We start from the raw sequence: 16,799 nt of genomic DNA, 5'->3' as shown, positions 1-16,799 counted from the left end.
GTCCGGACGTGCCAAGGACGCTATAATATCAATTTAGATTTCGATTCTTAGATCACGATTTATCATAATTATTCCGTTGATTTATATTTCTGTAATTGGACTTGTAATTCTGTTATACAAATTTATATATATATATATATATATATATATACATATTTAATAAAATTCCGGATGCACCCATCTTTCGGGGGAACGCTTTGATATCTCCTTGAGATGGGAAGCGGGGTGCGTCCGGTCCTTCAATGTTCAATGTGTATATATATATTTTTTTGTGTTATATACATATATACTGTATATAACTATATTTTATATTTTTATCTGTATTAAATATTTTATACTTGATTGGATATTTTATGTACTATAAAGTTATAATTTATAAGAAGTTATATTTTTTTGATAATTATATTATTTGATGTACTATATAAAAACCCAGTTTTAAACTTTTACTTCCCTATATAAATTAGTTATTCGTTACTTTATGGTATGCTACGGATAATTTGGGAAATGAGAAACTTGCATTTTTTTATATAAAAATTATCTGAAAGCATTGCTAATGATTTAGTTTTAGTTGCAATTCGACTGATGATAAATAGTATTTAATATCAAAAGTGTGTGTGTTTTTTACTATCTCTTTCTTTATCAATAAATAATCAAGTCTCTTTTTTTGATTTTGCGGTATGTCAGAACGCTTGGATCGTACGTTTCCTTTACTCATGTTTTACAAAATTCTTGGATCCCACTCTAGGAAATTTTTGAGCCTCTTGGCTTAATCCATTGAATTCCTGAATTAACTAACATAAAAACCTGTCACATATTGACTATATAAAAACCTGTAAAATTAAAAAAAGAACTTTAAAAATGAAATATTCTAATTTTCTCAATATATGATCAATTTTCCCAGATAATTCGATCTCTTCTTATCATTGAATTACGGTAATTTTTTTACATCATTCAACAATTAGATTCGTGCATAAATGTTATTTTGCTTAAATGAGTGAAAAAAATTATAAAAGTGTTTAGACGAACACTTTTTTTTCGCATCCGAGATTCTTTCTTTTCTAATTACTCACTAATTAAAGTATTTTTTTCCCGAAACTACGTAGTGAAAAAATATTCTAGGAAAGTTTTGAAGAAAAGAAATTAATTTCGTTTTAGTGAATTTATTTGGGAAAAAATTCAAGCGCTAGACTTTCAAAATCAAAATACAAACTTGTCATCAAAATGAAGATATAATCGAGGAGATAAGTAGTAATTAATGAATGACAAGTGCTGCTGTTATCATTTATATCAAATTGGCTGCTGTTATCATTATATCAAATGATGTTTATATTTTTAGAGTAATTGAGAGAAAAATTGCGAAGAAAAATATTCATGAATAAAAAACCTAAAACATTTTTTTTTTCGATTATAATTTATTCCACATTCGAAACTTTTTATTAATTTTTACTTGATTACTTTCTGATTGATTTTTGTTTTTCTGAAGAGAAGAAACTTTAAAAAATTAAGAAGTTATAAGACATAATATTCTACAAAAACGTTCTTGAATATGAATAATATAAATTGATTGAAAAAATTTAAGAAAACATTAAATTAATTTAATGTTATATTTAATGTTTTATGTTTTTTAACCATTTAATTAAAAAATAATTTTTATTACTCGACGTATAAAAAAAGTTAATTAGTCGAACGACATGAAAGTTAAAAAAAAAACTTTCAAATAATTAAATTTTTTCTAGATTCTGAAAGGGGGAAAAAAAGTTTTAAAAACTGAAATAATGTTATTTTTTTGAATAATAAGAAAATTTATATTTGTTTTTCAGTGAAGGAAAACAGAAATTATTTCATGAATAACCTTTGAAACCATATATCTTGTTTCTTTCCTTTGTTTTCAAAAATTTTATTTTTCCGTATTGTTTCGACTTTAGTATTGTTTCTATATATTTTACGTAAACAAAACCGAAAAAAAATGGAAGAGCAATCATTTTGAAGATGACCTACTCCTCGCGTTTTCCCCATTTCTTGTGTATAGCAACAACTTCAGTTTCTTTTTTCTCTCTCCCAAATCTACTTTTCCTTGAGAATGAGGAGGGCTATTTGCGAAGAAAGAGTTGAAGAAACTCGAAGAGAACTTCTCCCGAGTGTTTCTTCTACACCATCATTCACGTGTGACGATCAAACACACACACACACAAAACAAAAACGGAAACAAAATAAACAAATATTCAGGAAAACCTTACTTTTTAGATGGAAAAGTGCGAAAAAGACAATGAAATTCGTGCTTTGATGTTATTCTTCTTCTTTGTGAAAAAAAAAGAAAATAAGAAGGAATATTCTATTCATTTTCGTTCTTACTTTTAACGAAAAGCTTCCAGGGTTTTCTACAATTCTTTTTTTTATTATTATTCTCTTTGGTATTCGTGTTTTGATTTGTTAAAATATTTTACAAATATAATTCCATACTTATTATTCTCATACAAAATTTTTATATCGGTCTCAGTTTTGTTTTTCAATAGCCCTGTAATAATAGTTTTTCAAAAAAACACCGGTATAAGTGGCTTTGTAAATGTTTTATAATCTTGTTATATGTTTATTATTGAATGTTCTATAAATAACCGTTGTTCTTATAATATTTTACCAGAAAAACAAGTCTTCGCTATTCTTATCAACGATAATTTTATTCTGTTTCATCATAACCATTTTTCTATATAAATTCGGTATGGAAAATTTATTTATTCCAATAAATAAGTTATCAAGTTAATGTGAAATCATTGAGAATCAGGCTAAAGAATTAGGTTTGAAATAATCACTGGAATTTGAAATTAAAAAGTTGTTATATTAAACTTCTTCGTGAAATTCGAATATAAGTTGAATAAATAAAACAAACTAAATTTCAAGAGATATTTTCTCCGCTTTTACTTACAAAAAAATACGACGTATAGGTCACAAAAATGCGACATTTTAAAGTATACATATTTAATGCATAAAAACTGTAATCACATTTGTAAAACCACGTAAATTCCAAACTTAAATTCAAAAATATAATGATGCTTTACAGTTCCCACAAAAGATAAGTTTCATAAATAATTCAACTCGTTTTCATCTTCAAAGTGTACATACTTTGTTTGAAAACAGTATAAAAAGGACATATAATACGTCCTCATACATATGTTATATTTCCTATGGAGGAATATGAAACGCGATAGAAATAAGAGAAAATAAACTGGCATCTCTGTTAATAAAAGAATGTTTATTCTTACTTCTATCGTTTCGGGTTTATTTTCCTCGAAGACTCTGTGAGCATTCGGCAAATATTAAAGTAAAAATAATATTGTTATTGTATTAACTTTTTACTCAGTATTTTCTGAAAGATGTGCTTGCTCTCTTGAAATAACTCCACAGAAGCCACCATTCCTGTGTATGAAGGAGGAGGAGGAGAAATAACTAAAAAAAAGTACAGAAATTTCATTTCAACGGACAGGAAAGATAAACAGGCCAGTAGAGAGAACCGCGGAAAAGATGAAATTTTTAGTCGACTTTTTCGGGATGCCCAAGAGATTCCGTAATCCTCAACGCAATAACTTCGTGGGCTTTCTCAAGGAAAATATATATATATATATGGAAGCTTGTGAAAGTTACCTGGATATGTTTTTCTTTAGTTATATATATGAAAAGATGAACGGGGAGTGAGGAGAGAAAAGACCATGTGGCCGGCCAACTAAAAACCAATTTCGTAAGTCTGAAGTGAAACTATGTTAATATTCCCATTACGTGAGTTTTTACAAATAACTCAGAATAATTTCATGGAAGTGATGTGAATACCTGAAAAAAATGTCATTATACAGGATGCATAACAAACAGGCGATACTACGTTTTACTAATACTACTAAACCACACGTGTACCTCGTCCATGTTCCTCTACGGATCTACTAACGAATTGGTACATGTTGGAATGTGCGTGTCCGTGTTGTGAACCTAAACGTGAAGCTTGTTTCTGTGTAATGCTTGTTATAGTGCTGCCACCTACCACATATTTTTCGAACTGTGAGAGAAGTGTAATGTTTGATGATTTTACCGTTGTGGGGCTGTTGCTCTAACTGATCCTAGAGGCATATTTCCAATTGGAAAAAGTGTCCAAATAACTTGTAGAACTCAGGTACACATCATCATGTTGCATACCTCTAAAGCATGTGTAAATTAAAAAAAACAACTTTCTATACGTGCACACTGTCCTCAAGAACCCAATTAGAAATGTGCTGACTCTCCTGAAGCAAACAAAAGAAATACCATGTTCCTAAGTGCAATATTTGCTGAGATATTTGATTTGTAAAAATGGCTGAAAACGTGAAAAAGAACAGTAAACATGAGGTAAAGAAGCGCTCTTCGTTAGTTTATGTGCCCCCCCCCCTAAATTCCCTACGTTTTACGAATTCAAATAGTTCATTGAATATAGTAGTTAAAAACATAGGATCTCTTTTGTTAGTCTCAGGACGGACAGCGACAACTTTTTGATTGGTTTTTTGAGTACAGGGTGTCTGTATGAAAAGTTAATTTTTAATAACTATACAACGCCTTGCAATATGAATAACGTATCTGAGGTCTACACGTTGTTTGGAGACTTTTATCTAATTGGAAGTAGGTCTCTAGGATCAATGGTTCGTTAGTAATTTGCTGCGTGAGGAGTTATCTATGCTCTTTGTATATTGATGAATTGAACTGAACTCTAGCTCAGAAATGGCGCAACTCAGATGGGTAGTTCTATTTACTTCTTTTACTACCCTCGACATGACCTTTCTAACCATACCACTTTTGTCAAAATCTGCGACTAGCAACTTGGGCACTTCCCTAGTAAGTAGTGAAATTTGCATGTGCTGCCCGCCGCCACGGATTATGCGCGGGAAATTGCGATATTGACCCCGAAAGGACAAAATTGGAGCAGATTAAACCGGTCGCAAGTGCAGATCATGTCAAGTGTGTCTTAATCCCTTAAGGTGGACTTTGGGCTGACTTCGTAGAGCCTGGAACAACTCTCACATTGCAAGCCTACTGCAAAGAACTTGTAAAATTTTACTACAGGCCATACATGATTAACTTATGACCCACAGGCCAAATGTGGCCCTCTGGTGGCCCACGACCTTAAACCTAATATTAAAAAAATAAGGTAGCGGCTCATTTACAGATCACTTTAAATGACCCGCGGTGCAGTTCCACATCACTTAAGTGACCTGCGGCACATTTACAGAATACTTAAGTGACTTGCGGTGCAGTTCCAGAGCACTTATGTGACCCCCCGCAACACATTTAAAGATGTGTGTGTGTGTGTGTGTGTGTGTGTGTGTGTGTGTGTGTGTGTGTGTGTGTGTGTGTGTGTGTGTGTGTGTGTGTGTGTGTGTGTGTGTGTGTGTGTGTGTGTGTGTGTGTGTGTGTGTGTGTGTGTGTGTGTGTGTGTGTGTGTGTGTGTGTGTGTGTGTGTGTGTGTGGTCCACGACGCATTTTCAGATTAATTAAATGGCATGCGGTGCTGTTCCAGATCACTACATTTTCAAACCAATGAAGTGGCCCGCACTCTCCAAAAAAAGGGGGTTAAGCACCCTTGCTTTAGACCATAGTTTCCTAAATTTTTTCTTCAATTATCTCCATCTGGAGAAATGTTTTCTCTCATCGCTCCTCTTCTCCCAATTCAAGGGAACCCATAGGATCCTATGTTATGCTCACAGCTTCTATCACCACCCCCCCCCCCGGAGCATTCCATCTCCCACCAACGGACGATATTGCCCACTTTGAGAAACACTGCTTTAGACTATCACCGTTTGGCCCGCTCTTTAAATACGGTACGATAGAAAGACCTAATTGCCGTGGAACCGTCGCATAAAACTCTATCCAGGTCGGGTCAGGCTGTAAACTTACAAGAATATATTTTAGAAATGGTGCTAAACTGACGAAGGATTTTATGCAGAAGGTGGGTTTTTTTGTTTCCAAAGCCGGATCTACAATGGAAAAACAAAGAAACACACAGTATGATGAACACATTTTTTTTTTCTTTGCCCTTTCGAAATACCCATCGTATTATCTGTATTATAAAATTCAATGTAAATGTTGTTCATTCTCGTAACTAGATAAAAAAAAACTGTTAATGTGACAGAGAAACAATTGAAACCCTCAGGAAATTGGTTTTACAAATGCGATTTGCAGTTGAGAATTCAGTGGGATATACTCGTAACCGTACTCTCGATGGACAACTTTCCTATATAAAAAGAAATGCAACGAATATAATTTATATTTTCGTCTCTAAACTCAATTCGGCAGATTATACGCCAGCGAGAGGTCGCTCTCGTGGAACTTTCGAAACGACCGGAAATGTCGAAAACCGGAAGAAGGATGCATTATTTTCCGGAAAATATTTTTTTTACCAAAAAAAATATCGTTTTTTTTTTCTATTATGAATGTTCAATCCATTGCCGTGAGAAAGAAAAAGAAAACCATCTATGGCCAGACGCAATTTTTTTTTCAACTTCCGTAATATCGTAAATCACTCGTAAAAACTCCTAAATTGCCAATTTTTTGGTTGCCGTGATGTCGATGTGGATGTTTCGTGCGAAAATTTAGAACCACTGATTCATGAAATCATTTTCTACTGTTGATGAACTAAAACATGGTGGTTGTTATGGATTTTTTTTTCTTTTTAGAGTGAATTTATATATTCAGGGCGGTAATAGTTAGATCCTACAAGTTGATCCCTACGAACTACATGCTGATATGGCCACTGCTACATTTTGTTATGCAGAGTGGACAAAAAGTCCGTAGGAACTTTAAAAATGAATAAAAACCGGAAAAATAACTGAAATGAAAAACTGTTTGCAGGGTTAGCATCGCTAGGTCACGGGAATTTTTTTGAGACAGGGAAAAAATAATTAAAAACAGTCGAGAGGTGGCGCTGGTAAGAGCGACTTCGGTGGAAATATGCAAATGAGACGATTATAAGAACTTGCGCTCTTAATCCACGACCACTTCACCGTAGTAAATCGTGTGTGTGGCCCTCGTTACTGGATTTGTGACTCGCTTGCAATGTGTTATCCCCTGTGGTGGTGATCATGTGGAGCACATACTGCTGTAATAAAAGATTTGGAGGCATTTTGTTCGTTATTTGCGTATCTTTTCTTTGACTTGTGTACGTCAGTGCGACCTATCGGCTGCTTTTTTGGGTTATTTTTTCATGTCAAAAGAATTCCCATGAACTAGCGATGCTAACCTTGTAAACCGTTTTTTATTTCTGTTATTTTTCCGGTTTTTATGATTTTTTAGTTTCTACGGACTTTTTGCCCACCCTGTATATAAATAGTGATCTGAGGCTTTCATTTCGACGTTAATACGTCTTTTAAAATCTCTGGTGATACTGGGAGCAATGGCAAAAAGTTGCGTAACGAAATATTTTAAACACTCGTACGTCAGAAAATATTCAGAATCAATTAATACTTTTGATGTCTGCGGGTAGACGTTGTTAACACAAATCCAATGACACCATTCCGGTCTCAACCCTTCAAGTAACATCGACGAGATATCTCGCCTCTTTAAAAGTGTCTTATTTTAACATGGACAAGCTAAGATATTTCGTAATATTGATTTCTCAATGGGGCACCTTTCCATATATCTCTTAGTTTGTAAATGCTGAAAATCGAAAGAAAGCCAAAAAAGGAGTTTGGTGACGTCTGCCGCATCACTTAAAGGGTTAATGCCTTTTCCGGTATGGGGGCGTGAGACTCACGACCTGCTTTGGTATAACGAAACTTTTTTACGCTACCTATATCTCGAGAGGTTCGAAACGCAAATAGCAGCTAATGGTGTCTTCTGTTAGCTATTTTTAAGGCAAATTCGATTATATCAATTCGTTATATCAGTACTTACCGTACGATTCAAGACACAAATAATGCATTCCCGTGAAAACTTGCGGCCGTGTCTATGACGATGTCAAACCCCAATGTTTTCTCTTTCATTGAAAAGAGGGCATTTTGCAAGTAATGATCGTGAAAAATTAATAGAAAAATCAAACATGGCGTACGAAGTGTTTGTAATCTACACGAAGTAATTTGTGTAAAATGGCCAAGTCTTATGTATCTTTCTACGCTGGCAGATTCCGCTCATGATAAATCTGCACACTGAGAAAGGAAAAAAAACTATTTTTAAGAAACATCCATAGCCAGAAATCATGTGGAAATGCAAATAGTCAAAATGACGAACGATATGATAAGCCTCTAAAGATCACGGAGCACCTCGAATGCTGTACAGAAGTCTAAATAGCGTCTCTTCTATCAAGGGCGTAGCCGGGGGGGGGGACTTTGGGGTCTGGTCCCCCCCCCCGAAATGTGAGAAAATCACCGAAAAAAGGGAAAAAGATGGCCAAATCCATTGTTCTGTCACTTTGGTCCCCCCCCCCGAAATGAAAGTGCCCCCCCCCCCGAACGAAATTTCTGGCTACGCCCCTGTCTTCTATAGTTATCTTGTTCTTTAATTTTCAACAGAAAATGCATTTAACACTAGAACGATGGAAGCGGTCATTTTTGCTGCATAACTAATTTGACATGCGATTACACCCAAACGGTTAATCTCAGGCCGTTGAACTTTTACGACTTTTCTCATCTTGTTACCTTGTTAAGGATCTTAAATTCTTAAAATACAAATGTTCTAAATGCTACAGTTCAGTGGTAGAATAAAGTTCTACCTAGAAAGACGGTAGAGGCTATAGAAATATTAACTAACTTAAATATAATTACAAAAAAGTGCTGAAATGGACAGTCTTCTTATACGAACGTTAATAATGAGGGAACAGATGTTGTATCGTGATATTTTTCTTTTCTCCATCACTCATTTTGTACAATGCATTCAAAGATACACTTTTTGTAAAAGCTCGTCGTCGCGCGTTATATACTTTAAAATGAGTGTCGTTGATTTTTCCGACAAAATAAATTAATTCAGTGCACAATGAGATCGGCATCGAAAAAGCTGTCTTTTAGATTACTCAGGATTAGGAGACTTTTCACGGTTTTTTTTTATTCTGATCACGCAAGCTCTTCTCAAATTGCTCAACTGTGTTATACTTCAAACCCTGTCAGTGAACTAACTGCCAGGGGAAAAAAGAAGCCACGAATTACAGGAGCTCAAAAAAAATCATAGTCAAACCTCTTTTAAAAATAACAAAACACGGGATTAGTCTCTGCCATAACAAGCCCTTTTGTCTAAAATTTCCAAAGAATTGGTACATAAACGAGGGTTTTACGAAGCAAAAACAAGTCAATGAGACTGAATAGAAAGTTTTGCTAATGGAAAATTATAATTATTTTTCTTGCGATTATTATTAAATTATTTTTATGTGACTTTTTTCCCCTATTACGGTCAGAAGGACTTCTACCGTTTTTCTAGGTTGTTCGAAGCTCATAGTTCTGGCGCTGAAGGATATTCGTGGGCAAAAATGTTATTTTAGACATTTTTTCAGCTACCATGTCCCCATAATGTCCTTAACACAGGAGTTAACGTTTTGCGTTCTACAGATCCTTTGTTCCAATAAACCGAAGACCAGGGACCTTCTTCCCTAATGAGATGAAGGCCACGGACCCCTTTACAGAATAACATTCGGTATATTAATAATATAAAAACAATTATTTAGTTATTTTTCTCATCCAAACTTATTCTCTGGAATTCCTCCAAGGACCCCAAGGGCTCCATAATACCCCTGGCTAAGTACTACTGCCTTAACCAAACACGCGTTCTTTTCTCTAGATTTTGCTCTAAATATGATCACTAAAACAGCATTCACTCTCTATAGGGTGCACGCTTGCACAGCTAACTAACTTACCTAGCGTCAAATTACTGGGGATCCGTTGATCCTAGAGACATACTTCCAGTTACTATCCAAATAGTTTTTAGACCTCAGATACGTCATTCATATTGCAAGGGTTTGAATAGTTATTGAAATAAAAAATTTTAACTGTTTTATGCGGACACCTCAGCGAGGACGGAATCCTCTAACAGCTCTAACCCTCAGTAGGAAAGTTGTTGAGCTGTCTCTCCTGAACCCAACAAAAATAGTTCAATGTTTCCAAGTACAAAATTCGCTGAGATTTTTCCTTTAGAAAATTGGAGAAAGAGTTGGAAAAGAATATCATATAAATTAGCGGACAGCGCTTTTTGCCCTCATTCTTCCCACACCTTTTTTTATGGTTTTTGAATCCAAATATTTCAATGAATATTGCAATTAGAAACGTCGAACTTTTTATGTTGGGCTGTTATGTTGAGCTTGTGTTGGGTTGTATATCGGCTCAGGGGGACCCCTTTCACCCATTAACATACACCCGATAACACCCATTCTGATGGAGGTATTTTGATGAAACTTTGTATATAGGACCAAGCAAAACATTGTTCAATTTTTGACCACCAGGTCAAACGTAATAACGCAATCTATATAAAAGAACCAAATGAAATACACCCACCACAACGGGTGCTCCATAGGTCGGAGTAGTGTCAGTATAATTAAACTGACACTACTCCGACCTATGCAGCGTCCTTTGTGGTGGATGTATATACGTTATGTACATATGTATTACGGATGTATATACAATGGCGCTTGGTATATACGTTATTTGGGCCATGGGAAAAAGACAAGAGCGATAAATAGCTACACTTTTTCATCTGGTGGTCAAAAATTGAAACATTTTTTGCTTGGTCCTGTATACAAAGTTTCATCGAATTACTTCCATCAGAATGGGTGTTACATACGTCTGAGTAGTGTTAGTTTATTTATAACCACCCTGTATTAGAATACATTTTAAATTCTCACTCTTGTAAAATTGGCCGTGTTCATTGATGATCATGATTCTCCTTGCAGGCAACAGATGCCGTCCAGCCTGGAAGGCCAGATCACAATGGAGAAGACGCCGAGCTATTTCATCACGAAGGAAGTGCCGCCCCGCATCCACTCCATGTCACCTTCCGTCCGCGTCCTCGTGGTTGTCCGTGACCCTGTAACCAGAGCCGTCTCGGACTACACCCAGTCCACGAGCAAGAGGAAAGGGACGCCATCTTTCGAAGAGATGGCTTTCCTGAACATCAGCACTGGACTGGTGGACACTTCTTGGAGCGCCATACGGATCGGCGTCTACGCTAGGTTTCTGGAATGGTGGATGAAGTACTTCAGCCTCGACCAAATGCTATTCATCAGCGGCGAGACTCTGATCAAAGACCCCGCCGGTGAGATGGGACGGATCCAGGACTTCCTAGGTCTGAAACGCGTCATATCCGACAAACATTTCTACTTCAACGAGACGAAAGGATTCCCGTGCCTCAAGAAATCTGAAGGGAGCGGCAACCCTCACTGCTTGGGTAAGACAAAGGGCAGGACTCATCCCGAAATATCGCAAGCCACGGTCCAGAGGCTCAGAGACTTCTACAGACCTTTCAACATGAAATTTTATCAGATGGTCGGTAGGAACTTTGGCTGGCCTTAAAACCAATGGCTACCATTTTGTAATGATCTGAAATCCATACAAGTTCCGTTTTTTCCTGAAATGACAAACGAAAACCCAAGGTACAATTGAGAGAAAAATCTTTATAAAATATACATATAGTTTCTATCCGGTCCTTTCCGTGAACCTCTTGCTCAACTGAAGTGGTTGTGTTCCCAAAAAGATGGTTTTATACACGTAATTTGTTTTTGTTTTTTGATACAGTGAAGATAATGTTAAGGCAGAGCTATATGTGTCGGTAATTGCAATATTCAGCCAAATGCATTTGAATTCCCCCCCCCCCTCCCAACCAATCTGGCCACTCTCAATGCTAATGCAAGAAAGTTTCGCCAACGATCTTAATTTGGAATCTTAATTTATGTACAAAGTGAGCATAAAATGATTTTCCTTCCTAGAGCATTATGTTGCTTTAACTAATAGTCCAGTAGTTTTGAAAGTTTTCTCACCCGCGGCTCCCTTGCCCGATTCATGGTTCCCCTGCGGCACCCCAAAATAGTTTAGCAGATATTTTCCTATTTAAAAGAACCATTTCAAAGCATAAACAGGCACGCAAATCAATATTTCCAGCTCGCCGCGATGCCTCTGACAAAGGTTGGCGACGCTCTTAGGAGCCACTACGCACACTTTGAGAAACACTGTAATAGTGTGATCGATATAACATTTGTACACGTATGTAAGAATGTATTCACAGTGATCATACAACAAAATAAATTCATGGTGTTGTGATCCCCGTCCATGTTCATCCTGGGATGTTGTATTTTCGATGAAATCACTGCCAATTTTTTTTAGACATATTCTGTGACAGCAGCTTCAGTATTGTGGCATGGTGCAGAACTTGGTGATATCCTAGCTGCAAGAATAATGATTGCACTTTTTTCTATTATACAGGATAGAGATCCTCCTCGTATTCAAAAGTTTTGCGCACACATTTTACCTATCGTCAAGTAATTACTCACATGTTTACCCATTTTCGAAATACTTTAACCCATTCAGTTTTTGTGGGGATACCTCCAGAAGGTAGTGTATCTTGGAACTATTGCAACATTAGAAGAATCGAAAGATAATATTCCTTGCATGTGATGAAACATCCAAGTTGATCAACAACGTTCAGATCACAGCCTACAGTTAATCACATTTAAATAGCAAATTTGTTTTGGATAGCATATGGAGCAATGTCACATGACTCACCTAACCCTTTAAGCGTGACAACAAAAATCGCTGGACATCCTTGAAAATGTCATATCTTTTATAATGAAGTAGGCTTTATTCCGAGTTTCAAGCAGGTGCAAACTAAGGGATACAGGGAAAAATGTTCCACTGAGAAATCCCCTTTATAAAGTATCTGGGCTGTTTGAGAAAATATTATTCAAGTTTTCACGAACATTTTAGCATGAAACAATTATTTTTGGGAGTCAAAAAGTCTAATGAGTGCCAAAGTATTTTTATGTTTTATTTTCACAAAGAAATTTAATTTTTATGATTTTTCAAAATATGAAATTTTATCCTATTTTTGATCTGGATTTTTTTTTCTGACCATAAACAGCAATAAATTTTCTAATAGAAGTTATTTTTGCCACATAGTGCATGATGTTTCCATATATAATCATAATTTCCAATTATTTTGATAATATAAGGTTAGTTAATTTACATAAATTGAAAATTTGCTCAGTTACAAAGTGTGATTATTTGAAAAGCAGAACATGCTAAATTGATGTCCAAAGAAACTAGTAATCAAATATAGTACATTCGGGTAATATTTCGGGAACGCCAGTTTTATTTTTTTCGATTATTCAAGTTTGAAACATGGTAGAAACCAGAAAACTGTATTTCTATAAAATTTGGTTTCTTCTCTTTGTATTGACAAGTAGTATAAATGGCAGCACAAAAAAAACTATGTACGCACTCAGACTGTTAGGTACCCACACTTACACTTCCGGCACAACTCAATCGGTAGTAAATTGCCCATGGCAATAGACCGGAGTTGTGCTCGATTTGAAAGAAAGCATTGACGAGTGTGTTTAACATAAATATCATAACCAAGAAAAAAGGCAATGAAAAATCATTTTCGTTGATTAATATGGAAAATAGGGGGTTCAAAATAAAGAAAACTAATTCGAATTGATCAAAAACAAGATTTAATGTGTCCATGACAATGAAAAGTATGAGTTCCATCGTTTGTTTTTGTAGTTGATAATGCGGTGATGTCATAGTCTATTTACAGAGTCACAAGTGCAATCTTCCTATTCTACCCCAAAACAGTCAAGGTAAGCCCCACAGAGGACAGCACGCACATTGTTTCTTGAACCTCCGTCTTGAAGAGACATTCTAGCCCAACTCAGATGTGATACTTATTGTATTCCATATTACACGCCGCACCATCTATGAAAAAATAGCCTTCTATCCAACCGGGAAGAACCGCTAGTCAAAAATGAGCACAGTACAATAATGTACAACAATCGTGATGTACTTTGTGCTTAGGTTCAAATTTTGGGAAGTGGGAAAACAAATGTTCTCCTATAGCAGCCGTAATGATGGTGACAACCGAGCGACACCAGCGAGTGACCAACACCTCCTAGAGATAGATCTCACCTCTATCTTCTCTAGGAGGTACTGCACTGACTCTATAGCATCACGGGGGACATTTTGAAGTTGTTTATCACTGTTCCACTCCATACCTGATGGCAGAGAAAGCCTAGAATTTCAAATTACCCGAATCTGCTATACATGTGTAAAAATTGAGTGATTTGGTCCACGAATTCAAAGAGCATTCAGAATTGGGTTAGGTATACCAAATTTTTCTACCGATCCGACAATTGGTTGGAGCTGCAAAATACTTTAAAAAGGCCAACTTATTTCATGCTCACCTTGTATTTAAACCGGTTTGAAAACAAAAAAAATATTATAGTGCATAGCATGAATTGGATATTGTTTAGAAATTTTACAGTTATCCATTTAAATTTTATAATCACTACCAGAAGTGCAGGGAAAATATTTGAGATCTTCCACTAATTTTTATTGCAAGTATCAATTATTTAAAACAACGATTTCATAAATATTGTAATTATTTGCATCATTAATCGAGAAATATCTCGCGTAAACCAAAACCTTATAAAATAATAATTACATTTCAGAGTGGCTGAATTGTTATGTATAATGATGTCTGATATGCAAATGAGAGAGAAGTACTTCGATGCAATAGAGAGACACTCGATAAGGACAGCGTATGATATTTTTAGATAGCGCTTAGAGAATGGCAATACATTCGAAAATGAATCTAACGGTACATATCACGAGTATTTGTTGTTTTGATTGTACTTCGGGCTTTTGTGTATTTAATTCTGGAGAATTATGTAAATAGTCACCGTGTTAATTTAGGGATAGCGTTCCCTCTCCTGGAATAATATCGTCGAGTAATTGTAATTATGAGTATTTGTGCCAAGATAATGACGACTATTATGTATGAAAATTTTGAGAGTTTTCAATGCGCCGTCAAACCGATTTTACAGTATTTCTCACTGGATAGATTCCAAGATATTTCGCTATAACGTACTTCTAAAACAGGGGTTCTTGACTTTCTCTACCCGTGACCCGAAATGGCGGCCAATGGGTCTATGTTTAATTTTTAATTGTTTATTAAATATTCCTCACCACCAAAATTTCTGGTTTTCAAAATTATTACATTGGTTGGTGCCCTACAGGGCCAGAGCAAACGTCCCTTACTGAAAAAGGGATCATAAATTACGGAAAGTTTATTCTGAAATTATTTCTTGCATTAATTTTTAGGCATTTCTTTGTTTCTTATTCACACATTTTCAGTTATTTCAAATTTCTCATTCATTTTCAATTATTTTCTTTCATTCTTTTTCAATTATTTTCTTTCTTTCATTCATTAATTTTCAGTTATTTATTTTTTTCGTTCATTCATTTTCACTCTTTTCTCTCTTTCATCCATTCATTTTCACTTATTTATTTCATTCATTCATTCATTTTCACTTATTTATTTCATTCATTCATTCATTTTCACTTATTTATTTATTTCATTCATTAATTGTCAGTTATCAACTCTGGAAACTTTTCATTTATACTAAAATTATGTATTTCTTTCATTTGTTCCAAGTTTTCATCAATTATGAATTTACATTCATTTTTTTTAGTGTTAGTGTTCATATTTTTGTAAAGATATATTTCAGCATTTTTGTGCATTTTGTGTTATGTGCTTTGGGATACGGACTACTCCCCTCCCCCTCCCCGTTAAAATATATACAGCGAACACCTTGCTACAACGAAACTCGATATAACGATAAACCCCTCTACGACAAAATTTTTTCAATTCTAGTTCGGAAGAACTAGTTTAAACTGCTGCCTTTTTCGATATAACCATAATCCCTCTACAACGATATTCTTTCTTAGACAGCGGAACATCGTTATATCGAGGTTTCACTGTAATATTGTGGCTCAAGAGGTTCCTAAAAAATGTCCGATTCCCAATCCAGGCCACAAAAATCGTAACGCTCCTGAAACCAGTGTCGTAGAAAATGGATGTAAGCCGGATGGTAAATGGTACGACCCACCTTAGGAGCCCCTGTGACCTAAGTTTGGGCCGCCACACATAGGGTAAGAACTCCTGTTCTAAAAGATTTCGAGTAATAGTGTGTGAAATTTAATTATTTTTTCCCTCTCAAATTCTTCGTATGATAACGGTGTATAAAATATTGTAATTTTTTTTAATCTATTACTGAAAGAATAACAATAGAACTATTTTTAGAACGTCCAGGGGTAAATCTGATAAATCCAGTTATTATGCATAATCACCAACCATTTTGATAAGTTTGATAAATGCCCCCTAAAGTTGTAGATCACCTATACCGTTGATTATGCATCATACTCAATCGTCGGTGATAAAATTGATCAATGCTAAAACAATTATCACTTTCATTGTACATAATACCCAAACGTATCTAGTAAATTTGATAAATACTTGAAATTTATCGCTCTTACCAGTGATTATGCATTATACCCAAGTGTAATTCGTGAATTTCATAAATATGAAAAAAAATTCCCCTATGAGTCTAGTATGTTTAATAAATAGAATCAGACTATATAATGAACTCTAATTAAATAATTTTAATCATTTAACGATTAAAATCGCATTTCAATGATTAAAAATTTGTTAAATGGAACAATTTGTAAAATTAGAGTGCTTTATATCGGAGTACGATCTTTTTTTTTTAATGAGTGATCATTCTATTGAGGTACGATCATAAAACTTGTGAAATAGGAGTTCGTTTT

The 16,799-nt window shown here is 35.1% G+C and overlaps 1 protein-coding gene across 1 annotated transcript in view; it reads left to right on the top strand.

Moving 5' to 3' along the window:
• The window catches only part of LOC149076901 (heparan sulfate glucosamine 3-O-sulfotransferase 6-like), a 76,831-nt gene extending 63,837 nt beyond the window's left edge, over positions 1 to 12,994 (top strand). The window contains exon 2 of the mRNA XM_089244619.1: positions 10,874 to 12,994. Within this exon, the coding sequence (XP_089100745.1) occupies positions 10,874 to 11,492 (619 nt within the window). The 3' untranslated portion in view covers positions 11,493 to 12,994. The remainder of the gene's footprint in view (positions 1 to 10,873) is intronic.
• The last annotated feature ends 3,805 nt before the right edge of the window (positions 12,995 to 16,799 follow it).

The sequence above is a fragment of the Pholcus phalangioides genome, unplaced genomic scaffold, assembly GCF_987345545.1.
Source record: "Pholcus phalangioides strain wild (caught in Gottingen) unplaced genomic scaffold, Ppha-v1.0 ptg000015l_1, whole genome shotgun sequence".
NCBI classification, from domain to species: Eukaryota; Metazoa; Arthropoda; class Arachnida; order Araneae; family Pholcidae; genus Pholcus; species Pholcus phalangioides.
The sequence above is the reverse complement of the archived record's forward strand: the minus strand, read 5'-3'. Positions and strand labels throughout refer to the sequence as shown.